The sequence below is a fragment of the Neopsephotus bourkii genome, unplaced genomic scaffold (assembly GCF_033783945.1).
Source record: "Neopsephotus bourkii isolate Nb327-2 ecotype Australia unplaced genomic scaffold, CSIRO-AGI_Nbou_v1 NB_39, whole genome shotgun sequence".
NCBI classification, from domain to species: domain Eukaryota; kingdom Metazoa; phylum Chordata; class Aves; order Psittaciformes; family Psittacidae; genus Neopsephotus; species Neopsephotus bourkii.
The window spans coordinates 1,355,244-1,381,126 of record NW_026900556.1 but is presented as its reverse complement, the minus strand read 5'-3'; the positions used below and the strand labels follow the sequence as shown (position 1 = coordinate 1,381,126).

The window sequence follows — 25,883 nt, the reverse complement described above, 5'->3', positions numbered from 1 at the left end:
TCATTTTCTATTAGCAAGATCCCAAGAGACAACTTAGCGCTCTGCAAATATGGCATTGGAAGAGCTGAAAGTTGTTTCCTGAGTACAAGTCATTAAATAAAGATTTTAGAGTAACTTATATTCCTCTAGACCAGGCAAAACAAATAGCCATTTCCCCATCCTACATACAAGACCTAAAAAAAGCAAGATCATCATGAATAACTCCCCTGTAATGTATTTCTCCTAAACCAGATTATCATTTAATGATTCCGCTCTCTCAAAAAACAACACTCAAGCACAAAAACAAAACACCAATTTTGTATCAAGCAAAGACTATCAGCAGTATTATGAAGTAACAAATTAGGCCTTTTGGCATCTCACAGCAGTGCTCCAAGATTTGAGGCTTCTTAAAAGCTCCAAGTTTTAAAGCAATCAAATAGCTGACAGCTGGAACAAAATTAGCATGATTAACCAGTTATGTAAATAATGCTGCAGTCACTACAAGCTGAATTCATTTATGCTCATCACATTACATAGCACTGCTTGCACTGGACATCAGATGTTTGTCAACTAGTCATTAAAAATGACTAAGAATAATGGATGTGAAAACAATGCAAGTGTTACATCCACTGTGATGTGTATTTGAGACAAGGCTACCTGATAGCCAGGTCTGGCTGTCTATACATCCTCTATTAGGACAGGACCCTCAGGTAACTTCTCTTGCCTGAGTATTCTCCAACATTACTTCACTCCTACCTAGGGAACAGGTCAATTACTTCTGCTAAAGAGAGAGGTCCAGCCTGTTAGTATCTCGTTGCATTTCATTTCTTAAAGGCAGACATTCATCCTCATTCATCAACACAAGGCAAAGCATAGGAGAACCATCGTCATTCCTGGGTGATGTCACATAGTTACTTCATGGCATCAAGGAAGTTACAATCAGCACCCCTAAGTCAAACTTCCTGATGTGTAACTTGGAGTCAGTTCAGCCTTATCAGAATTTGTCTTCAGGAATGCATACTCATGGTTCATTTGTACTTGATAATTTTTGATAACACAGTTAAATATTTAATATTTGGAAGTTTATCTCTGCAAATCTAGCTGGCGAGCTTACCACTGCTTTGAGTTTATAAAAGAAAATGTATCCAAAAGCTTAAATTATTCACAATAGAACACTACACATGAGTTTGTCTGAAAAGAATGGATCCAAGAATAAGCCAAAACAAACATATTTAGAACTGCTTCCTATATAGGCTGTATTTTGCTAAAGGTATTACAATATATTTCTAATCAAAAATCATCCTAACAGCCCCCATTTTACATCCTAACAATCCAGTTTTCCATGACCTTGTCTCCCACAAAACACAGTAACACACTGGAATTATGCAAGAGTTCCATATTACCATAAACCACGTCTTTCAGTGGCGAGAATAATCAAACTTAATCTCGTGGCCTGATTTGCATTTTGAACTCCCAAAGTCAGCCTCCACAGTCCACAACATCCGCAACACACCTCAATGATCTGAGCGAGTATTTCAGGCCTCCTGTTGAAAATGTGCATGTGCGTATCATCCAGGGTGTTTTCTCAGCAGATTAAGAGAAAGAAAGGGGTCTAATACATTTAAATGTTAAATATAACTTTGCTTTTCACATTGGTGATGATACCACACTTCATAGGGAGGAAGCATTATATACCCCTGGGCCAACTCAAACTGAGACCCAACGTTACCAAGATGCCATAAGGCTTTAAAATAGGAAACTTCCATTCGAGATAGCCTGTGATAATTCCTGTCTAATTCCCAGCAACAATAATGCTTAATGTAATGCAGCACACTGATTTTCCAAGACCTATCTGTAGCATCAAAGGCACTGCAGGTAAAGACTGAAATATAATAAATATATATAGACATAAAATAAAGCCTTTAAAATTACTAAAATCACTACCACACACCCTCCAAACCGACTCGATGACTGAAAATAATACAGTAAGACAAAAAGAGACATAATTAAGGTTAATAACGCAAAGGCCTGGGGACAACAAAACGAACCAGGACCCCCCCCCCCCCCCCGTTGGTCCCCCCCATCCACCGGAGCAGGCCGCCGCCATCCCCGCAGCCCCGGCGGCTTCAGCCCGGCCCCATCGGCTTCCCCGGGAAGCCAGGCCCAAACTTCGGGCCGGAGGCTGGCGGCCAAAACCCTTCCGGCCCTGAGGCGAAGGCCCGTGGCGATCGTGTGTGTGTTCCCCCCACCTCCGCCGGCAGCACCGGGCCGCGGAGGCGCGCTCCCCGCTCCACAGCCCCGCCGCCGGGCTGCCATGATGGGCAGTAACCCGCTGCCCACCCAACGGCGACAACAAAGGACACCCCGGACCCCGCCGGGGCTGCCCCCCCACCCCCTAACCCCGGTAACCCCCCCACCCCACCGGCCCCATGACCCCACCGGCAGCCGGCCTCACCCCGCAGCCTCCCGGCGGTCCCGCTCCCTGCCCGAGGCGAGCCCCGGGGGGCCCCTTCCCGCGCCCACCCCGCACCCCGCTGCTGAGGGGAAAGGCGGGGGGAGGCTCTTCCGCCGCCGCCGTCCGGTCCGTTCGCGATCCCCGTCCCGCACCCGAGCGCCCCGCAACTCCCGGCCTGACCTGGTGCTGCCTGCGGGAGGAGCGGGGAGGGGCCCGCGGGACACGCGGAAGGGGGGGTCCCGGTTCCCGGCCGCCGCCGCCGCCGCCGCCGCTGGCTGCGTTTGACACCCACACGCACCATCCAACATGGCGGCGGCCGGGGGGAGGTGGCGGAGGAGGCGGAACCGGCGGCCGCGCGCGGCCCCGAGGCGCGGCCCCGGCCCGGGCGCGGCGAGGGGGGGGTGCGGGAGGGAACGGAGCGAGGCGGCGGCGGCGGCCGCAGCCCGGACATTGCTCCACGGCCCGGCCCCTCCATCCCTCCCTCCTCACAGCCAGGCCGGGCAGGGTGGTGGGAGAGCGGACGGGCTCCTCCGCGGGGCCATTGCGGCTGCGAGGGAAGGGAATGGCTGTGGGGTGCTGAGGGGAGCAGCATCCTGGTGGGAGCAACCCACCAAAACATAGGTGGGCTGTCGTGCACCAAAGTTTTGCTCCGTACTGTGATTACAGCAGCTTCCCCCTTTGCCAATAAGGAATAACAGCGTTTATGGATGGGGGAAGGCTTTGGGATGGGGGGGTACGGACAGGCATTGGAGCACGCATCCTTTCCCACTGGGGATAATGACTAAACCGGGCTGGCAGGTGGGAGGAGGTTAGCGGTCCCATTGCAGTTCCTCCTGGATGTATTTGTTCCCATCGTAAAAGCATGGGACAATTGAAGGAAACGGGGCGTCGCTGGTGGGAGATGGTCGGGGTTGGCGCGGGTCAGGGGAGAAACTGGTGAGCAGGGCTCTGCTCCTGTTACAGCTGGCTCCGGGTAGTGCTGCCAGTGATTTAAAGCCTAACTCCTAAGGAATCTTGCCTTACTAGAGTGTAACAGCACAAAGGGAACTCAGAGCTAAGCCCCGGTTCGTAAGGTGTTGCCTTTCAAGTGACAGATCAGGCTCAGCCCAGCCCTTTTTCTCCCATGAAGAAATTGCCATGGAGTTGGGGTTTCAATACATTAGAACAGGGACTGCAGTAAAACACAGAGGAAACTGCATCAAAACCAACTTGTTTAGAAATGCTCCAAGTTGGAATGCTTCGGATGCCATCTGGTAGCTGGGAAGGCGAGGGTTCTGGGTTAGCTGCAATGCTGGCTGAGCTTTAACCTTGAGCGAGGCAGAAATAAGTCTGGGTGGAATAATATAAAGGATCTGCAGGAGCTGAAAGATGCTTCCCGAGAAGAAAACGGCAGCGATGGAAACCTAATGTTTCTGTGCACGTTCATTAATCCTAATGATTAGGTGCTGACAGCTCCAAAGAACAAGAAGAAAACTCTTGGTTAAAAGAAAATGGGAAATAGAAGATGGTTCCCGCTGCTTTCTCTCCTGCCCACCTTCCTCCCAGGTCTGGACAAGCAACTCTCCAAAGCAGGAGGTGGCTTCCTCGCCATTCCCAGCTCCATCCCAGGTGTGTCTGTCTATGTGTATGAATCCACAAACCCAGCACAGAGCTGGCATACCTCTGTCAACAAACTGTCTCTTCTATCAACCAGATCAAGCCACTTCGTACAAGCAAAACAAGCCTGCCAAGCAGAATGGCACTTTTTATTACACCCCTTAATGCCTTCAATCACAGTTCCTGCTGCACTGGTAAAGGAACCCGGTGAATGCAGCTGCACCAGGAGGGATGTACCCAGGCTGTAAAGGGATGATCCATTCGGTAGCTCCCTGGGGACATCCACAGTGAGAGGAAACTCAATCCCTACAGGCAATCCCCTGAGGGGGACTTGTGGCAGCAGATCTACGGTCCTCATTTTGTATTAACAACAGGAGGTTGTTGCTATTGGCCCTTTGATTTCAAACCCAGGAGCTAGGGTAGAAAACCTCCCATGCCAGCACTGCCCCATCCCTCTCTCATACCACGCCTTGGATGTTGACTCCAGCTGCTCTATCAGATCATTCCCAGCCCACAACATTTCAGCTGTGTTGGCAGAGCCAGCGTTTAAGGCCATTGTTTGCAACGTGAGTTTGGCATCAGCAGCCTGTAGCTGTGGCATCTCCCTGGTAGCCACGCTGGCATCAGAGCAGTCCATGCGGAGAACGCAGATAGTGGCAGCAAATCCAGCGAGTGGGAATGGAAGGGATAGGCATGGCAAGGAGGAGGAGGAAGGTAAGGAGCAGTGCTGCAGGGTGATGTCAGGGACGACAAGGCAGGCCATGGTTGTCCTCCCAACTAACCTAGTGACAAACAGCTGCCAGGAAGCCGCAGGAGGGCCTGTTCCACAGCCCTAACGTGAATATCACCCACACAGCAACTACCGCCACGTGGGGCTGAGCACACCACTAATGGGTTTGTGCCAAAGGTCTGGCCGCGGCGTGAGCGACAACAGGAAGAGCACTTGAAACAGCACCATGCAACGACAAGTGTGTTTGTCTCTTCTCGCTGACCCCAGCCTCGCATTAACAAATAGGTCACAAACAACGGTGCTGCGCAGGGATCTAATCCTCCGGCCATATGGCAGCTGACCGAAAGCATAGAGGGGGAAAGAAGAAAGGCTGCGCAGGGAATGCCAAAAAGCTCTGCAGAAATTCAAAGGAAGACTCGATAAATATATCCCTTGCAGTCTGAAATTTGATTTCCTCACTCCATTGTTCCCCATTTCCTGAGAGCTGGCTCGGTGGATCCCATTTTCTGCTTCTGTCTCCAGTGCTTGTAACCAAACAAGACTGAATCTCGTTACCCTGATGCATGGCTGGAGCTGTGTGCAATCCAATCTCTAAATCACGGTCATTTCTGTTCCATTACTGATCTTCCTTCCCACTCCTAACCTACAGGGCTTCAGAAGGAATCAATTAAAAAAAGAGGCTAGCATCATCTAATGAAGGTGTGATTAATGTTCAGCACTTAAGTCTGTATTAAGTAGCCAAGTAAGAACCTGCCTCGTGTCTCAGGAGGTTGGGCACCTTCCACTCACGCTGACTCCATTGGGAGCTGGCATTTCCCAGCCACATGCTTCCATGTGGGGTAAATAGGGACTGAAATCCTTAACTGGCCCATTATGGAAATCTTCTAATTAAATGAGAATCTGGGCAAATACAAGCAGTATTGTCCTTAGAGCCAAAGCAGAGACGTTTCTCAACAAGCGCAGGCCCTCTGTTGCTGACAGCGATACAGAATACATTCAGATTCATACAAAGATGATGTTCACCCCAGGTTATTCCCTTCTAGAGTCATGAATATTTCATGGAAATATGCAAAGTCTGAGTTGCAGTCTCGTCTGCTTTGATTAGACACATGGATCCACAGGGTCTGCAGCCCTAAGCACACACACAGGATTTGCCTACAAGCAAAACAGAAGTTTAGTTTATCCCATATTTAGCCTGGTTTCTTCAAACATCTTTAAATAAGTGTAGTTACAAGGAGTAAAATCAGAGGGTGAATGAGGGAGAGTGCAGCCCATTAAGCCTGTGCCTGAGTTCAGCTGGAATCGACCCAAGTTGAACCAGAACAGAGCATGCTTACAGCCACGGTGAGGGTTTTAGTTTCATGGGTGACGCAGACGCGCCCGCAGCACTGTTTCCAACGCAAGCGCTCATTTTGACAGGTTCAAAACTAATACAGCCCTAAAATGGGCTTTCAAAATTAATACACCTCTAATATGGGCTTTCAAAAGAGACCTTTTCTGAACACGTTAGCAGATTCATGAAAAGAGGAGAGAGAATGCAAGCCCAGCACATTCTGGTTTTCTCAGAATGAATATGCCCTGACAGTGCGAGAGGCGGTGACGTTTGAAATGTGCTTAGTTCTAGTAATTGCCAAGTGGTGTGTTTCTTTAGAAGTTGAAGGCATTCTCATCTGCGGGCACCTTCCCTCATTCCTTTCTCCTTACTGCTCTGGAGGTGCAGTTTCTCCCCATGCCACATCGAAAAGCCAAGGCCACTGCGCTGCTTATATTAAATCCCACTAAAGCCTCAGGGTGAAATTCCACAACAGTTTTAATTGACCTAAGTCAGGGTGTTGTGGTTCCTGCCCTTCCTCCACCGCCCGTTCCCATTCCCTCCCTACCACCAACACCAGCTTATACCATCTGTGGTGAAGACTAATCACTTCTTTTTTGGGGGGGAGGGTTACTTCTGAGCCAGTTTAGCTCCCTAAACCAGCTCAGCAGAAGGTCAAACCATCACTCACGTCAGCAAAAAGGAGGGGACGGGACCACTGCAAGGCCCCACTGACTGGTGAGGAGGTGTTTTTCTTGTTTAATAGGATACATCAGCACATTTAACCTAAAGAGTGGATTTGCTGCTTGTTCCCAGGCTGGGAGCACTCACCCATTGGGACTGTGTAGTTCAGAGTCACAAACTCAGGACCAGGTTGTCTGCAGTGAAGATGGGCTCATTTAGTGTTAACATGTGGTTCCACAAAAGCAAGTCACCAAGTTAGAGCCTGTAAGCCCATGCTGGAGGTCAAGGATTCCCTTGCGGTTGGCTCAGTTTGTACTATCCCTCTTAACTTCCTCCATGCCATGACGAGAGGACTTCCTGTCAGGAAAGAGTTGGTGGAGGATGTCACCCATCACAGTTCCTCTTCATCATTCCTGCAGCCACCCAAGGAATGTCACCCAAAGAGTCAGGCCCTCCCTTTCGCCCCAGGCCCATCCTCAGCTCAATAGATGCTTCATAACAACAGCCAAACCACACGATGACTTGTGCTGTTGCACAAGGATCGTGCATGGCCAGGAATGATCCTCACTCCTCCCAGCCGTTTCTCACCATGAGGACAACCACACTGTGGAGCTCATGATGAGGAAAGTATCAGGATAACAAGAGGAGCTGTGCTGCTGTCTCTGCAGCATCATCTGCATACTGGGTCTCTTTTTCTTTACGGTGGGCTGGGACAGTGATTTAGGCTGGTCCTATCTGGGTGCAGAGGGAGGCAAAAGGCTTTTTGTCCACTAACAGAAGCAACGAGAGATGTGAAGTGTACCAACAGCCAAGCAGGCAACCAGGGGTCACTGCTGTCAGAGGACATAATACACTCAAGTACCATGAGGTTGAGCCCAGGGGAGGGACCTGAAGATGCTCCAAGGGCTGAAGCACTTCTGCAGAGGCAGGCTGAGAAAGCTGAGGTCCACAGGAGCTTTCTTCACATGTGTTCTGCTCCCAGAGCACCATGCATTAAAGCTACATCAGTATCTAACCCTGGGAACTAGGCTGTGTACAACACAATTTTATCTCAGATGTCAGAGTACTGCTCTCAGTCACAAGAGGAAACGCAGGACCCCTGCAGCAGACCAAGTACTAGAAGCTGCAGGCATTCTGAGCTCTTTTTTAAAGCGAGGCATCGGTAACACAGTGCTGCCATGTCCCTGGATTACAGCTGGATGCCCATCACTGATTATCAGAGCTGAAAAGCTGATAGCTTTTCCCCCTGACAGCTGAAAACGGCGGGCTGTCTGTTTGGTTTGTGTTTGCACAGCACCCAGCCAGTCACTTAATTACTTGGCCCAGTTTCCAGGTTCCTGATTCCCACTTCTGCAAGTGACTTCCTCCATTCCCACACTCACAAATCCGCTTGCAACTTTCATATCTGCATTCACGGTCGGGATTCCGAGCGTGTCACCGCTGCCCCATCACAAGGAGCATCTCATCCAGCCTGAAAGTGCAGAGCTGTAAATACACGAGATCCCTGTGTAATCGACAAGCAGCTGAAGAAAAATCACCAGCTGGGCTGGAAGAGAGTCATGACAAGCCATCAGAGCTCCCCAAAGCAAACAAACAGCACAGCACTGCAGGCAAGGAGTTCTCAGGAACGTGTTCAATTCTAACCCTGTCTGACCAAGCTGCTCCATGGACCAGTCCTGCTGGACAATTGCTGTTCAAGCTCCTCAAAACTAGGCTTCCATCCTCAAGGACAGTAGGTTTTGGTAGCCATTGGAGCATCTGGGCCGGTCAAACAGGTTATAATTGGCTGTAATTAACACTCCTACAAGCTTCCACATTCTTTACAGGCTCAATGTGATTCTGAAATCCAGGACTGTTCCCTGAGCCTTGCGAACATCAGAAGGAGTCAAAGGAGCCCGTTCTCTTCTGATGTTTAGAAATCAAACACCTCTGTGATCAGAGGAGGTGAAAGGCAAACACCAGCGCTGCTGGGAACTGCCTGCGCGCAGCCCAGTTTCTTCTGGGGCACAAACCACAACAGCCTCAACCTCAATCAGAAATAACTGCAAAGCAAGTTGCTACAGCCAGCAGGTTCCTTCTGTCCCTCAAGAAGCCTCTTTTAACACTTGCATGTCGCTGGTAGCATAGTGGGGAGCAGGGGATGTAAGCCACGGTGCAGCCACAAGAGGTGTTAGCACTACCGAAGTGGTCTTCGATGCGATGCGTGAACTCAATAACCCAGCTAGTGAGGGTAAAAGCCAAAGAAGCTGGAACTTGGATTGGAAACCTCACATCTGTCCCCAGTGGGCTGGGAGAGCAGCTCACAACACCTGCACAGCTTGGCTTCAAAGCGCTTTGCACTCAGCAGGGTCTTAACCGCTTGCAAAGGAAGGGCTGTGCTCTACAGATGATTTCCTCTGCTGAAGCCACCCATCTGACCCTCAGAAGAAGATTGGCAGATGCTTCCACGCAAACACCCTGTGTGCCTTGCTCTCTGTTATTCTGCTGCTAATCCTTCATTACAGGCACGTCGCAAGGAGTGGACCTGCATCAGCTTTTCCAGCTTGGCGCTCATGGGAAGCAAACATGAGACTCCAGTGTTTTCCCTCCAGGCAAGGCAAGACCTCCCATTTTGCTCTGAGATCAGAGCCTGAGGGATGTCAGGAAACTGGAGATGCTGTCATTCATGGGCACCTCTTTCAAGATGCATCTCACAGGCATAGCTCTGGTTCAAGAGGTGTCCAGGCCTTCCTCTGCTGGGTCCTAGGGGAACACAACACGGACATCTGTCTGCTCATCTACTTCCAATACTTGGCCTCTTCTCTCAAAGATGAACAGGTCTGAAACACAGAACTGGGAGCCAGCATGTAGGGAACGGCTTAAAATCAAAGGTGTCCAGTCCATAATCCCAATAGTGAGTGCTGGGGGAAAAGTGCAGCACTCGTGGTGTTTCTCAGCATCCCAACACGCTGCCATGGGTATCCCCCAAAAGCTCCATCATCCCTGGATGTCTTTACCTAGACTCTCCATTAACTAGCATGTTTTACACCCTTGAGGCTAAAGCCTCTACTAAGCCTTGTAGGCAGCTCACATTGCTTTTTAAGCCTTCAGCACCCAGGGGTGCTCAGAGCCTGTCCTCCATAGGTAGAGTTAAACATATGCTAAACTGATTTACTGAACCAGTAAACGTCTTTGCCCTGGGGAGCCAAGAACAGCGCAGCTGCAGTCTGCTGGAGGCTGCATTGCTGATCCCAATGGAGGAAGCAGCAAGCAGACATCAGCTTGGGTAGCATCCTTGGGTTAATCCCCTGGTCTCCAGAGGGAGGAAACACAGGTGCCCAGGCTGCAGAGGGGATGTAGTGCTTCCCCAAGCTGTTGTTTGAGGACCACATCCTTGCACTGATTGCTCATCCAAGCCTTGGTGGGGAACCCAGTGGTGCCTCCAACCCTCTGCCCCCACAAAGCCTGAAATCCCAGACCCTGCAGCAGGGAGGACCGACAGGGCCATTCAGTTTGATGCACTGAGTCCCCTCCCAAACACTTTTCCATCGCAGCAGGACATCATCACGTACCATTAATGGCAAGAAAATAAGTCCATAACACACAGTACACCCTTGCTGCAGCCTAATCATTAGCTCCATGAGCTGGTGAGGTGTTCAGACATGCAAAGCCTGTAGTGACCAAGGCTGTGAGCCAGGCACAGCTCCCCAGCAAAGCCCCAACCCAGTTCCTCTTTCAGCCTGAGAGAGGAAGAGAGGGAAGGAAGACAGCAAATCTGCACTTAGGATGCTGAAAGGAGCCCTTTATATAACCACAGACATATAACTGTGTGGTTTGCTCTGTGCTTTGCTAGATATTGCATCTATATGCACGCATGTACATACACCTGCATGGGAAAGGCTTTTATTACCTGTGCTAACGTTAGTGCCTTGCATCACTCAACCCACGAGCACTGCCAGGGCCACGCTGTTCCTCTGCCATCAGCTTCACAGGGAGGTGCCCAGGTTCCTGGGGATCCCAAACCCTTTCATTGAAAGAAATGCTGTGGATTCCAGCACGGCAGGAATGTTTCTAAGGAAAGCAGTGCCTTGACTTCCCATTGGAAATGAAGAACTGCCTTGTAGGAGCCATGCATGCGGCGCTTGCTAAGAGAGGCAGAAAGCAAGAACGCGCATCTTGGAGCTAACCCCTGGGCTGTGTCTCCTTGAAACCCTCATGCCAGATCATGTTCTCCTTCATGCAGGTGGACAGCTGGAAAGCCTGCAGTGAAATTACCCTGGATTTCCATAGCTGATGTGTCACAAATCACCGTCCAGCACAGCCCCAGGGAAGAGCCCATCAGTTGTATTGTAGACTCCACAAGTCTTCCCTCACTCTTTCCTCTTGCACAGGCAAAAGCACCACTTAGGAAAATGGCATTGGACACTGCTGTGCCACCAAAGCAACAGCAGCAGCTTTACTTAGCTTGGTTTTCTAAAGGGAGGCAGATGCAGTAGCACTGTGCCGGTAGGGATGGGCAAGGCCATGCATGTGGATTCTCCCTTGAAACCTTTGAGGCTGTCTGCTCATTCCAGGCCAAGCTGATGACAGGCTGGGCAGAGGTTTTAGAGTTCTTTAAATTCTAATCATTTTCTACATGGGCAGCTTGAGAAAGAGGTCATAGTGATGTGCTCAACCCTATATAAGACTTGAGAGAATCCACGCAGACATGCCACTTCAAGGCCCAGCTCTATACCCTAGGCTGCCCCAGACACTGCAGCAGCAGGAATAAATCATAGTGAAAGCAGAGCTGGGGGCTCTGGGGGGGGGACTCCTGAGAGCATCCCCTCCTTCCCTGCAGGAAAGGGCGGTTCGGAGCAGCCGGAGCATCCGGGGAATCCGCAGCTGCACCTGCATCCGTCGCTGGCCAGACACAGAGGGCTTCAGTGCTCCATCTTCCCTCCGCTTCCTCCCTCTTGTCTTCCCCAGCTCTGCCCTGAATAGGCGGTTTCAGGAGGAGCACAGTGCCCGGATTCTCTCCGGTTTTACAGTGCATCCGCTGCTCCATGCATTATCCCCGCGGGCCCCGCTCCAGCAGCCCGCCTGCCGCTTCCCACTGCCCGGCGCATCGCCAGCCCGCCCGGGGATGTGGTTACACGCACATCCTCATCCCAAGGAAGCCTCCTCCCTCCAGCCGCTGGCCCAGTGCCCCGGGTTGTCCCCAGTGCTCATCGCACCATCTGCCTTGGCACGGACTAAAATCCTGCCACACAGGGCTCCAGTTCTGCACCCACAGCCCACGGGTGCAGCCCGGTCTGGTCGGAGATGTCCCTGCCCATAGCAGGGGGTTGAACTGGGTGAGCTTTAAGGTCCCTTCCAACCCAAACCGTTCTGTGGGTCTATGAGCTCAGCTGAAGCAGCACCACGGCTGAGTCCCACATCACCCCTGCACTGGTGGTACCCCACATCCCTGGGAAGCATCACCCCAGCATGTCCCCGCAGGGATGAGGCACCAGCCCAAAGCAGCGGGGTAGGTAGGATGCTGAAGGAGGAACCACAACCACTCTTGCCACCCTTCCAGCGGAAGGCATGATGTGAGCCCTGGTTGAGTCGGTTATTAATAACTCCTTTGTTCACAAGGAGGAACCCAAATGTGACTGCTTCAGCTCGGGCACCCCTCCACAAGCCATCCCTCCCGCCTGGATCCGTGTTCTCGGAAGCGGCAGACGTCCCCGTGAGTCACAGCGGTGACAGCATGGTCCTCACCTACGCGCACGCTCTCCCTCAAATCCTAGGAAAACAACAGATGCTGTTGTTGAGGGGGAGCTTCTCCCGCTCTGTTCAAGCACAAGGATGCGTCTGGACATGGCCAAACTCACAGCTCCCCTAAAGCAAGGGGCCACTGAGCTCCTCTGCCACCCCATGCTGCATGCACTGACAGCAAATAGCCCCTACACCCAAACCTCAGCCTCTCTGTCTGGTTTCTTTGGAGCCTGCAGTTTAGAGACCCTTCCGTACAAACCCGAGCAGTGCTGTGACCCTCTCCACCTCCACACTGGGGTGGGTCTCATTCTCCATGGGGATGGCTCCTGAGGATCCACAAGAGGTGGCAAAGAAATCCCCACTCCCATAGGTGCTGCAGCAGCAGCCTGCCCACGTAATGCTGGTGTGAGGACCTTGCCTTCCCCATAACCCACACAAGCAGCGTAACACCAAGGTTGGAGGCCAGATGCCACAGCAGCTTCCCAGGTAGAACTGAACGGCTCCATGCTCTCCGGGCCACACAAAAGGAAGCCACAGCCAAAGGGACAACCTACTTTCTGCTCTGGTGTCCTGGGCTGCTGAGAGAAGCCTCCCAAGGGACAGCAGGAGCTCCCAAGCATCTCCAAGACACAGATGCAATGGAAAGCATCCCTTCCCCATCTGTCTGAGCCCAGCCAAATCTCTCCATTTCCTTTTATAGGGCCCCTAGGCTGCTGGTGGTCCTGATGATTACCTCACTGATGGTTTACCTCCCTGTAAATGACCCTCACCTGAGTCTCCATCCCAGCCATCCCCTGAGCACTGCTCACTCCATCAGCCCCAAACTGAGTCCTGGGGTAGCACTCGATGTCGGTTCCTCCTGAGGCTGCTACTCATATGTCTGGGCTCTCGCTCCTCACCAAAGTGATGTGTGGCCCTTGCCCAGGAGGCTGCTCCCAGCCTCCATCCAAGGCTGCACACCCCCTGAGGGGGCTGTTTGGGATGACCTCCCTCCTCAGTGACCCTTTCCTGCAGGTGGGATTCCATATGTGAGACTTCATGATTTCCAGTTCCTTTCCAGCAACATCAGCAGGCCCAAGCACTCAAAGTGAGGTCCCACCAACCCCTCCTGCCCTCAGGCTTCATTCCTCCCCTTCCAACCCAAACTATTCTATGATTCTCTCATGGGAGCTGGGGAGCACAGTCCCCTTTCCCACCCCATTGGGCAAGCAGGACCTGCTCTGATTTACTAGCCCAGAAACCCTAATAGCATCCCCAGCCACCCTTGTTGATGGCAAGGAGATGCAGCTCAGTGACTTCACTGGCTCTGGGTCTGCTGGCTGCCCTCCTGTTCATGTTTCCCTATGGGTCCTGCAGGACAATGAGAGGTTCAGAGGGCTATGACCCTCCCAGCACTCTCTGTTCTCTGTATTCAGTTACACCAAGGTGTAAACGGTGCCACGAGCCCCTTGGTTTGGGCCCTGTAGAAGAGCAGAGCTGTGCACAAGGATGGGTCTGATGCTCAGGATGTGACCCGTGCTCCGAGGGGAAAGTGCTGACTCTGAAATCCTGTTTAGAGGCACTGACGTGGCGTTTTCTAGCCCAGGATGTGTGTGGGGCCTCAGTGGGGCACCCGCTTCCTCAAGGGGCCGGATTCTCATCACATCCCGTGCACCGGCCATGGGTCAGTACCGGATCCAGGCACACAGCAGCTATGGGTGATGTGGTCAGCACTTGCTGTGCCCGTGCAGGTCATCTACTGGGGACATCCCACTGCCAGCAGCAAAGCCCATGTACTCACTGGGGGCTGTGGCGTGAGCCAGCCCTTCCATCATCCAGGCCCAGCTTACAGCCCCTCCATAGGAGGCAAAGCCAGGCTTGGAACACCCCCTCCTCTCCCATCCACCCCAATGCACTGGATGGAGAGGAGCAAGGAGGAGCCTTAACAAAGCTCCTGGGGCCTGCAGCAGAAAAGGAAGGGGCTCCCTCCCTCCTCTTCCTCCCTCCCTCCCTCATGGGGAGCTTGCAGGCAGGTAAACACAGGATGTTGATGAAACAGGCTCAGAGGATTGGGCAATGATGGAGTCAGCCCAGCTCAGGGCAGCAAACAGCACCCAGAGGGGAATGGGCGCTGCCAGGGCCAACCTCACCCCCTCTGTCCGTCCCCAGGGTGAGCATCATCACCATGCTCCAGGATGCAGGCTTTGACAGCCACCAACACCGGGGTCCCACAGGGTGCAGGGATGGGGGTACAGCCCCCCAGGATGCTCAGCACCCACGGCTCAGGGCCGGCACTGCAGGCACAGGCTCTCCCCTGCTCCGGTACAGGGTGTGCTGTGTAAAATGTGGCTGTTGGACAAGGGACAGGAGGGAAGATGGGAGGGGAAGAAACCCAACAGCCTTGTTTTGCTGTTCCTTGGATGCCTCAGCCCCGTGGTTAGTCAGCGCTGGCTGCCTTGCAGGGCTCTGCAGCACAGCCTCACGCTGTCAACTGGGTATTGCAGGGGTCCCAGCCTCTTCCCAGGGCTCTGGTGAGCACGGGATAGGGAAGATTTGGGGCTGCTTCTGAGCACAGGGAAGGGTTTTCCCAGGGAACGGAGCAGCTGGAGGATGGGACGCGATGGGCACCTCTGGTTGTGTAGAACCAGGATGCTCATGGCGCCTTTGAGGGGTTCCCTGGAGGTGGCGTGATGCTGAAGTGGTACACGCTGGGCTCTGCCATCAGGGGCACCCCATCCCTCTCCCTGGCAGTGAATTGGGATGAAGCACCCAGGAAATGGCTGAACACAAGAGAGTGTTTGGCTCCCAACCCAGAAACAGGGCTATTATAGACCAGCGAGCAGAAGGGACCCATCCCCTGGGCAGGGACCACGGCTGGAGCAGCAGGAAGCATCAGGGTGAGGGAAGGGGGATGTGGTGTAAGGATGCAAGGACAGAGATGCCAAAGGAACTGCCTGCTTCCTTAGAGCAAGAGTGGAGGAGCATGTGGCACTGTCCCCAGTGTCCCCAGTGTCCCCCTTTATACTGCTGCCATCTGCTGGCAGGACCCAATCCTGCTCCGGTCCTGAGCCCAAACACTGTGCCAAAGCCTTGGGGGACCCCTTTGTGACCCCACTGTCCCGCACCCCGCTCCCAGGCACACCGAGCAGTGCAGCATCATGCATGGCTTCGAATGGACAGCCCAAGGTGCCCCCCAAACCTCTCTGCTGTGAGTCCAGTGATGCTGCACCCCAAAACTGCTCTCAGTATCCATGTGTGGTCATCACCCCACACTAACCTGCTCCCTGGAGCGCAGGTTTCTCCCATGTCAAACCCCCTTCCAGTGCTCAGACACCCCCATGCCCAGCTCACCCCCATCATTGCCGGTGTAACACCCCATCTGTGCTGGTGGACACAGGGACAGGATGGAGCCCTTGGCCAGCAGCAGGGTTCCAGCAGCGGCTCTGCTGGGAGCATCCAGCTCTGCTCTGGCCAAGCAGCAGAGGAAGCCCAGCCCCGAGATAGCATCTTCCTGCTGCACTCCTGTCCCTTGGGTCTTGCCAGGCCGTGGGGATCTGCTGAGTCCTGCCCCTAGGACATACCGAGCCTATTCCCACGGCTTCCCAGCGTTTCCGCTTCCCTTGGGAACAGCAGGTCCTGAGGCCGTGTTGGGGATAACCATAGAGGGCATGTGGGGACAACCAGGGCCACCCTCCCCACTTCCCATGGGCAGTGGGACACTGAAAATGGCCTCAATGGGGTGTTACACGGTGTTTGCTCTTTGGATGCAGTCAGAAAGCATCTTGGATGCACTTGGGAAGGGTTGGAGAGACAAACCCAAACCCAACCAAGGGCCCGCAAGCACCACAGCTCATCCCTCCCCGTGCAGATGGCAGCGGCATCCTGCTCCTCACTGGAAAGTGCCCAAGTGCATGGGCAGGGATTGAGCTGCAGCTGTCCCTGCTTTAATTCCTCAGAGCAAAGCAAAGCCAGGATCCGAAGGGTTTTCTGTGTGCTTCATGTCCCGGCCCACACACACGACGGGAATGCTGCACGGCATCGGAAACCTTCCCGTTGGGAATGACGCCTTGCATGCAAGCCCTATGGACTCAGTGCCTGACGCCCACGAGAGCTGCAGGAAATGGTTTCAGTCTAAAAGGGATTATTCCTTTTTTTCCCCTATTTCTATGGAAAAAAAAAGGCTGGAAAAAAATCAACCCCCAAAGGGCCACAACTGAAAAAGCCAATGGCAATGATGCTGAAACCTTGCTGGGGAGGGCTGGGACCTCACATGGAGTTTTCAGTCTGATTTCCAAAGAAATGAGGTTGTGCATCCACCATTCCTTCCTGTGCCTCTGCCCATCCATTTTTACCATGACACCCATTCCCATCAAGTCCATGAAGGCAGCTCAACCCTTACAAGACACCAGAGACTCCCCCCATCAGCATTATCTGCCAGCTGTGCTCTCCAAGCACATTTCACCACATCCATGACCTGTGCACCCAGCTCATCACCATCCTTTATCCCTTCCAACACCCATTGCCTCCCAGCACCGCTGCCCATGGCCCATGGCAGAGGTGATGGCACCAACCAAAGGACTGCATCCTTCTGCCGATGGGCGCCTGGCATCTGGGCGGGCTGGAACATCCCCCCCCCCCTGCACATCTGGGCAGCTGTGCCTGCGTGGTGCTCATGCTGACATCAGCACAGCTTCCTGCCGCCGGCACCGCTGCGCTGTGTGCTCACCCCTGCACCCCACAGGGCCCCTCAGAACCATCACAGCCAGAGCCATGGAGTCGGTGGCTCTGTACAGCTTCCAGACGACCGAGAAGGACGAGCTGCCCTTCCACAAAGGGGACACCCTGAAGGTACATGGGCAGGGGGGGGTCACCAGCCATTGGAGGGGGGTTGGAGTGAGCACATGGCATGGGGGTGCTTTCCTTGTTGCCTTTATGGGGCTTTCCGTGGTGTATAAGGAGCCATACTTGAGGTGTTTGGGGTGCGCAGCATCATCCCCAGTAGTGCTGGGTACCACTTTGTGCCACCGGTCACATCTCCAGCAAGGACCCAACTGGGCCTTGGCATGTGGCCTCCCTGGCCACCAACTATGTTCTGCCACAGCCCCCCAGGGCTGGAACATGTTTTCCCTTCCCCATGGAATCACTGAGTGCCGCAGGAACCCCACATCAGCGAGCATGTGCGCAAACACCCTCTGCATCAAGGTGGGCTCTTTGATGCCACTTGGGAACCCCAAAAACCTTCATGGGGGCTCAAACCATCCCCCAGGGAGCTGCAGCCCTGTGATGGGGGGTGAGGGCACCCCCATCCTGCCACACCACCCAGCTCTCACCCCTCTCCATGGGGCTGATGCTGCGGTACCCAGCACCCTGCAGGCAGCCCTGGGCAGGGTGAGTGCATCGCTGTGCCCCCCTGCCTCCCTAGTGTGTTTTCCCCATGCCCATGCCCCGGGTTTCGGATCCTGTTTGCTCAGCGGTGCTGTGGGACCAGCGTGGGAGGCTGGAAAACCCTGTGGGAAGTGGGTGTCAGCACCCAGCAGCACCGGGGCCCTTCCGGATGGGGTTTGCCTTTATCCTTGGCTGGGGGTTTGGAGCACCCCGCAACTGCCAGCATTTGTGAGCTAAGGAGGGCAGGGGCAGCAGCAGGGCTGTGCAGGTGTCCCCAGACCACATCACTGTTGTCAGAGCCCCCTGTTCACCAGGGCTCACAGAATGGCTTGGGGTGGAAGGGACCTTACAGCTCATCCGGCTCCAACACCATCCATGGGCAGGGACACCTTCCACTAGGGCAGGTTTAGGTGGGGAATGTGGGGTCTGGGGCAGTGAGGGGGGTCCCACTCAGCTCTGGTCCCAGTAGCTCCTGTCCCACCTTAGATCCTCAACATGGAAGATGACCAGAACTGGTACAAGGCTGAGCTGTACGGCTGCGAGGGCTTCGTCCCCAAGAACTACATCAAGGTCAAGCCTCACCCGTAAGTACACATGGAAACAGAGCTCGAAACCCTTTGCTGGTAGCACCCACCGGCACCAGGACATCCTCTCCCACCACCCAGGCTGTGATCCCGATGCTCCATCCCCATGCCCATCGGGCTGCACAAGCCAGAGCGGTCCCACACATGGGGACACTGAGTCACAGAGCGATGGGGTGTGCGTGCCAGGTCAGTGTGCCCATGGCCAGAGGGGATGGGAGGCAGCAGCAGCATGTCCTAATACCCCTGACACAGAGCAATGCAACCCTCACATGGGGCTGCCCGCTAAATAAGTGATAATTGGGGAACAACGAAGCGCTATGGGATTAGGAATGCATTCGGCACAATCCTATTACTGTGTTATTAAAGCCCAGCCTAATCCACCCCTGTTTTAACCCGTGTTTTATGTATCATTATCCCCTGGTACATGGCATGTAAATGCCACAGCAAAACCTGCCCGGGGCTGCAGGAGCCCGGGGCACATCCCATTGCCTCTCTGCTTTGGGTTGACATGCTGGGGCAAGCAAGACACAGCCTCCTGTGTGCAGAGCACGGAGGGATGGCACTGGGAGATGTGTGGGAGTCAGTGGGTGATCGTTCATGGGGTGGTTTTAACAGGGAGCAAAAGGTCTGCACGGCCTGGGGCTCCTCAAAGGCACAGACAGGGATGGGAGATGGGGACTCTGCTCCTCCACATTGTTCCAGCAGCTGCCTGCAGTGCAGGCAGGAAGGGTTTCATCCTGCATGGAGGATTTGCTGCCCTGCAACCCTCTCTGTTCCCATAGGGAGACATGGGGAGGAGTGAGGTGATAGGCAGCGGAGTAGGGGATGAGGCACATGAGCCGGTGACAGGATGTGGTCACAGCTGTCAGTGATGCTGCACTAACCCTGTATGGATAAAGCAGACGTGGGGACACATCTGCACCCACAGCACCCTGTGATAGCACTGTGATAAACTGGGGGAAAGGGATGAATCCCCTTCAGGGATGTCCCAGCCCCATAGGGAGCCAAATGGGGACCGTGCTCCCACCAGTACCAGGGCTCTCAGTGCCTGAATCCCGCAGTGATGGAGCATTGGGGTGTCCCTGGGTGCTCTGATCCCGGTGTCCCCTGCAGGTGGTACGCGGGAAGGATCTCCCGGCACCTGGCAGAGGAGCAGCTCCTCCAGCGCAGGCACATGGGAGCCTTCCTGATCCGAGACAGCGAGAGCGCTCCGGGGGAGTTCTCCATCTCCGTCAAGTGAGTGGCCATGGGATGCGGATGGACACAGGATGGGATGGGCAGGGGTCCACAGCAGAGCCTGCTTTGGGGACTGAAGGCATCAAGGCCACCCCTGTGCATAGTCCCCATTGCAGTGCTGGGGATGGGGTGAGCATCCTGCCCTGGTCACCTCAAAGGGGCTGGGGGCTGCAGACCCATGTCCCCAAGACATCAAGGGCCTCCCCCTTCTTCCTCCCCTCTGCAGCTTCACGCTCTGCCTCCATCCCCACTGCTTCCTGCTCCCTGCATCCACCACGGGCTGTGTCTGGGTCCCTCACTGGGGTGCCCCTCAGTACAGCCATGTGGGTAACAGCAGCACCGGGGCCAAGCTGTAAGCACAGCCCAGGGGACATGGCCTGGAGGAACGCGTTGCCCAGAGCATCCCAAAGGATGTAGGGCTGCTGCATCCCAGTGCCGTGGGGCTGATGGCTTTGGCATGGGCAGCAGGGCTGTGTGAAGGCAGCGTGCCAAAGGGCAGAGCCTGCCCCAGGGCCTCTCACCCCATCTCTGCCCCTTCCCTGCCCGGGGCCAGGGTAGCAGGAGCCAGCCCGGGGCCAGGCAGGCACTTTCTCACGCTGCTGATCTCTAATGAAGGGTTTAAGGAGGTTCTTGCCCTTAATGAAAGGGAGCCCTGCTCTGCCCTGCGTCTCCAGCCAGGACACATCCCTGCCCCTGCCTGGGGCCCTGGCACCGGTGGGTCAATGCAGCAGCCCCATGCAGTGCAGGCACCCCAATGTGCCACCCCAGTACACACCGAGGGGTGACAGCAATCCCTACCTGCAGCTTGGGGGTCCCAAGTCTTTGCTGTCTCCTCCTTCCCAATCCAAGCCTTTGCTGTCTCCTCTTGGAATGTGCTGAGCTGAGAGCTGCAGCTCTCCCCACATTTTATTCCGATGTGGCTCCTCTTTGATCCCTGCTGGAATTCGGCTGGTGCCAGCATCCCGAGGCCAGGGTAACGTCCATCCTCCTTCCGCAGCTACGGGCAGCACGTCCAGCACTTCAAGGTGCTCAGGGAGAGGAAAGGCAAATACTACCTCTGGGAGGAGAAGTTCAACTCCCTCAACGAGCTGGTGGATTTCTACAGGAGCAGCAGCATCGCCAAACAGCAGCAGATCTTCCTCCGGGACGAGGACCAGGGCCAGGAGGTACCCTCAGGGGATGAGGCCATGGGGATGTGCAGAGCTGGGGCGATGGCATCGCTGGGCTGGGAGCCCCTTTGGGATAGATGAGATGCTAGGAGGAGGTTCTGCCCTGTGAGGGTGCTCAGAGGAGCTGTGGCTGCCCCATCCCTGGCAGTGTTCAAGGACACAGGGGCTTGGAGCAAGCTGCTCCAGTGGAAGGGGTCCCTGCTTGGAGCTGGAGGAGCTTTAAGTCCCTTCCACCCCAAACCAGGCTGGGGTTCTAGGATTCTATGAAACCAAATGGCCCAGCTCTGAGCAGACACCAGCTCCAGCCCCCTCTGGGCACAGGCTCCCTCATCACCATCAAGCAAAGCATCCTGGGTCCAGTCCCAGATCCCTTCACAACCCCCACTTTGAGGCTCAGCTCCCCCCATAGAGGAGGACAGGGCTGGCACTTGGCCCTGTGCTCAGGATGGGATCAAGGCGGTGTCAAGCAGAAGATGCTGTGCTGTGGGGATGCAGCAGGGTGGAGAAAGCCTCCAGTGCAGGTCCACAGGGCAGGGCAGCTCCCCTGGGCCCATGGCACCATCCCTCAGGCCAGGGGTGATGCCTGGGGCAGGTGGCACCTCCCAACCAGCGCCAAATGGGGCGCAGGCAGCTTCGGGCCACCTCCAGCAAAGCCAAACCCTGGGGCGGTGATGATGGAGGTGGCAAAACCAGGCCCTGGGAGCTGGGCTGGGGTGGCTGCAGCACCCAGGGGGACCCAGGAAGGACATGGGAAGGAGAGAGGTGCCAGCTCCCCGAGCAGGGGGTCCTGGGCTCCAATCTTGGCTCTCCCAGGCATCCTTATGCCTTGGGATGCTCCCCTGCACCCCAGGCTCTGCCCTGCACTAGGGGCTGTCCCCAGCACTCCAGCTCTTCCCATGGAAGGATTCCTCTGTCTCCCATCTCCTGTCCTCAAAGCGAGCATCCCAGGCACCCCCACACCCTCCATGCTCTCACCTCGGGGTGTCACCGCATCCCCATCCCTCCGGCAGCACATCCCGGTGCAGAGGGGCTGGCAGAGGGGGCTCCTCTCCCTCCACCAACCCCTGCCCTTGGCTTTCCCCCAGGGCAGGAGACCCAGGTTCGTGCAGGCTCAGTTCGATTTCTCCTCCCACGACTGCTCCCAGCTCCCCTTCCTCCGCGGGGACATCATCGAGGTCCTGGCCTGCCCCGACCCCAACTGGTGGCAGGGGAAGATCTACGGGCGCGTCGGCCTCTTCCCTCGCAGCTACGTGCACCCCATCTGCAGGTGAGCTGCTGCGGGCAGGCAGGGGGGGACCACGGCCCCGCTGCCCCCCGCTCACCGGAGCTGCTTTGGCCCCGGACACGGACTGCACATCCCCTCGTCCCCATGGATGGTGCCGTCCCTCCGCAGGGCTGGCAACACGCAAGGGCTCAGTGCCATGGGGTCATGGCCAGCATCATGGTGATCCCCATCCGAGGGTGCCCATCTCCAGCACCCTGAAACATCAGCTTTCCCTACCCCTGCCCAGGAGACCTCCAACATTCCCAGCCCAGGCATCGCCTCTCATTGGGAGAGCACAGAGCATTGGACCACAGCCATAAACCCTTCTCCAGAGCCCCAGCCTGATGGGGTGGCAGCTATGGAGGGATGAGAATGTGTCCCCCAACCCTTCGCTCCTCTCCAGGGCAAGCAAAGCCCGGGTTCCAAGCATCCTGCAGGCAGCCGGGATGCCATCAGGCTTGGTAGCTCCATGGAGGGATGCTGGGAAAGGCTGATCCAGGGGGGTCAGTCCTGGGGGTGCTGTAAATAGCCGCACATTGTACCTTGTGTGATGTTAGTTGTATTCAGAGCTGGTAAAACGTGTTCAGTGACAGCCTCGAGGGTGGCTGCTCCTTTCCCACCGTCGCACAGCAGCATCCATGTGCCTGCTGCCCCACCGTGGCTTTGCCTTCCCTGCAGTCCCATTCACCCACCCCGATACCTCCCCCCAAAGCCGTTCCTGACCCCACACATACCCCCCAGCACCTCACAACCCCCGGGATGCACTCAGTGTGTGCGGCGCTGAGAACGCCCAGCTCATCGCACTGATGGATTTAAACATCCCATGTCCTGAACGTAACAAGTAAAAACTATCCCCCAAATCCCCATTTCCCCCCCATTCCCAGCACCTTTCCTCCCTCCAGGGGCTGGCAGGCCGTTAGGCAAAGGAGGCATAGCAGAAAACATTGACACACATCAGGATAACGGCGTTGATGCTGCAGATGTGGGACCAGAAGGGGGGCTCTGTGATGCCCTTGAAGGCCACGGATGGGGGCCCCTCTGCCTTTGATGGCTGCTGGCTCTATGAGGTAGCTGAGCAGGAGCCTGGCACAGGAAGACAGTGATTGTAAGGGATATCCCCTGTAGGGGATAGGACTATGGGGAAACTGAGGCACGGGGCATCCATGCTGCCCGTTACAGGCAGGGAATGGGGAGCACTGAAGATGCCTCCTCTACCAGACACCCTAACACACACTCACCAACATGGGATCCATGGGATGTGCCATCCACGGAGAGCTTGGGGGGATCCCATGAGAGCGTTAACCCCATGAGAACCTTCAGCTAGAAATGGGGTTAGATTTGGTGTGACAACACCTCACGGTGAGACCCTCCCATAGGGACCCCCTGGCTGAGATTGGGGTGCTTTACAAAGAGGAAGCAGCTTGAGTGTAAAATGCACACCCTGACCCAAGGGGAAGGAGAAAACCCCCGTGTTTGGCAGGTCTCTAACCCACAGAGGATGCAAACAGGACATGGGGAAACACTGGAGTGTGTGAGCTGGGGGCACCGGATGGATGTGTCCTGGTCCATGTGCATCATGAAGCGGGGATGCAGGCAGGGATGGAGGGCAGAGCCTGGCACAGCTTCCTGAGGAGATATGGGGGGATTTGTGAAGGGTTGGATGGGTGCTCTCATCACCACATCATTGCCTTGGCACCGAGCTCACACCAAACACCAGTGGGCATTCCAGCCGGGCAGCATGGCCATGGCAGGAGCTCAGACCCACACGTCCAGGAACCGGGAGCTCTCTCCAGTCCCAGGCAAATCCCTTCTCTCCCGGTGCTGAGCTGAATGGAGCATCCCCACCCCGGTGGGTCCGGGGGGCAAGTGGGACCCCTTAATGGGTAATCAGAAATCATAGACCCATGGAGTCACAGACTGGGTTGGGTTGGAAGGGACCTTGAAGCTCATCCAGCTCCAATCCCCTGCCATGGGCATGGACCCCTTCCACTGGAGCAGCTTGCTCCAAGCCCCTGTGTCCAACCTGGCCTTCAGCACTGCCAGGGATGGGGCAGCCACAGCTTCTCTGGGCACCCTGTGCCAGCGCCTCAGCACCCTCACAGGGAAGAGCTTCTTTATATCCAACCTAAATCCCCCCAAGCGATTTGCAGGTAGGAAACCCTCAAACTTGCGTCTAAAACCACCATTTTTCCCCCTCTCCACCACGTTTCCCATTTGCTGTATCCCTGTGGGGCTGCAGGGGATGGGATTTGCAGCGCCCTGCTCACACAAACCCCCCCCCGATGCGCTCCCGAGCAGCCCGGCACGGACTGAAGCAGTGTCAGTGCCCCCCAACCCGATGGGCAAACCCATTGCAAACCCCATCCTGGGGAGAGCTCTGCGCAGTCACTGCACCTCCTGCCACCGAAGCAGCTTCCCATGGAGCAGCCGTGCAGGACCTGGGATCCCAGCATCGCTGCGCATCCCCTGCCCGCCCTGCAGGAGATGGAAGGTGCCAGCCAGTGCTGCTCCTGGAGCTGCCGAACCAGCCGGGGCTCCCCGCAGCCCTGACCCACATTCTCTCCCTGTCATTGTGCGCCCCGAGCCGGGGACGCTCCCCGCCCCGCACCGCCCCGCACCGGGGCATTCCCCAGCGCTGACTCCGCCGCCCCGAGCACAGCCCCAAGGGCACGGTCCCGGGCTCCCCGCCGGCACCCGGCATCCCGTGGGAGCGTGGGGAAGGTCTCCCATGCGCTTGGCTGGTGGGAACGGGCCGGAGGATGCTCTAAGCGCATCCTGGCCTCTCCGAACGCCCCGTCTGCCTTTGCAGCGCTTCCATGCATAATCCAAGGGCTTGTTCTCCGTTCCTAAAGCAGGCTGAGCGCGGCAGGCTCCCGGGCACAAAGGGCAGATCACAGAGGGACAGACCGGCCCCACCGGTCTCCTCAAGACCCGGGAAGCCGCAGTCCTACCTGGCCACCAAGAGCAGCTCCTGCTCGCCAGCCCCCGGCCTCAGCTTCCTCCAGATGCCCACGGGGAAGAGGGTGCTGCTGCTGTTGAATACGGAGGTCGTGAGCGCGGCTGTCATCACTGCAACCATCAGATCACGCAGCCCTAGGGAGGAGAGGGACCATCAGGATGTGGCTGAACCAGAGGGGATGGGATGGGATGGGATGGGATGTAACATGGGATGGGATGTAACAGTCACGATGCTTAGCCCAAGGGTAATGCCTCCCCCTCTGCAGAACACGCTGCAATGTCCCCTGGAGCAAGGATGGGGTTTGGGGCACCCAGCTGCACCCCGGGATGCTGGGACCTGCACTGCCATGGGATCACCCACATCCCCTGACCTCACTTCTGGAATCACCCATGGAAAGGCTGCATGCATGGGCTATGTATCCATAGGGTAAACCCACCCCGGCCATCCACAGGGTCCCCCCAGCATCCAAGCCTCAACAGGCTGCATGGGCAGGCCTGGGATGGGGCAAAGCCCAGTGGAGATGGAGGTGCCCCCTTCCTATCCACCTACCTCTGGGCATCAGCTCGATCACCAGCTTGGGGTAGGTGATGTTGGAGCAGCCCACGGCGACCCCACAGATGCGGGTGCACTCCTCAGGGTCCACACAGGCCACAGTGCCTGGGGGACAGAGGTAGGTGATGTTCTAGGACCCTTCCATCCCCTGTTCTATTGGGGTAGATATTGGCCCTTTGCTATGGCCATGATGCCCCATAAGCATAGAACTGGGTGGAGAGGAGCGCATCCCACATGCATGATCCACCTCTGCCTCTCCCATTGGCCTTAACACAGAC

The 25,883-nt window shown here is 55.7% G+C and overlaps 3 protein-coding genes across 4 annotated transcripts in view; 1 reads left to right on the top strand and 2 right to left on the bottom strand.

Moving 5' to 3' along the window:
• The window catches only part of EPN2 (epsin 2), a 42,288-nt gene extending 39,509 nt beyond the window's left edge, over positions 1-2,779 (bottom strand). For both annotated transcript variants that reach the window (XM_061346623.1, XM_061346633.1), the window contains exon 1: positions 2,615-2,779. The gene's annotated coding sequence lies outside the window, so the exon portion shown is untranslated. The remainder of the gene's footprint in view (positions 1-2,614) is intronic.
• Positions 1-25,883, bottom strand: part of LLGL1 (LLGL scribble cell polarity complex component 1) — a 363,828-nt gene that overhangs the window by 221,109 nt on the left and 116,836 nt on the right. The window lies entirely within an intron of this gene.
• On the top strand, positions 17,134-22,227 carry GRAP (GRB2 related adaptor protein). Its single transcript, XM_061346614.1, has 5 exons — positions 17,134-17,304; positions 18,328-18,425; positions 19,539-19,661; positions 20,659-20,827; positions 21,916-22,227. Exons 1-5 carry the CDS (start codon positions 17,227-17,229, stop codon positions 22,099-22,101), a joined length of 654 nt encoding a protein of 217 aa, XP_061202598.1. The 5' UTR covers positions 17,134-17,226; the 3' UTR covers positions 22,102-22,227.

Bases quoted from the DNA above. Each gene is read 5' to 3' on its own strand.
- GRAP (XM_061346614.1), top strand. From the start codon at position 17,227: ATGGAGTCGGTGGCTCTGTACAGCTTCCAGACGACCGAGAAGGACGAG. The intron at 18,426-19,538 runs GTAAGTACACAT...TGTCCCCTGCAG, and splicing joins ATCAAGGTCAAGCCTCACCC to GTGGTACGCGGGAAGGATCT. The intron at 20,828-21,915 runs GTACCCTCAGGG...GCTTTCCCCCAG, and splicing joins ACGAGGACCAGGGCCAGGAG to GGCAGGAGACCCAGGTTCGT.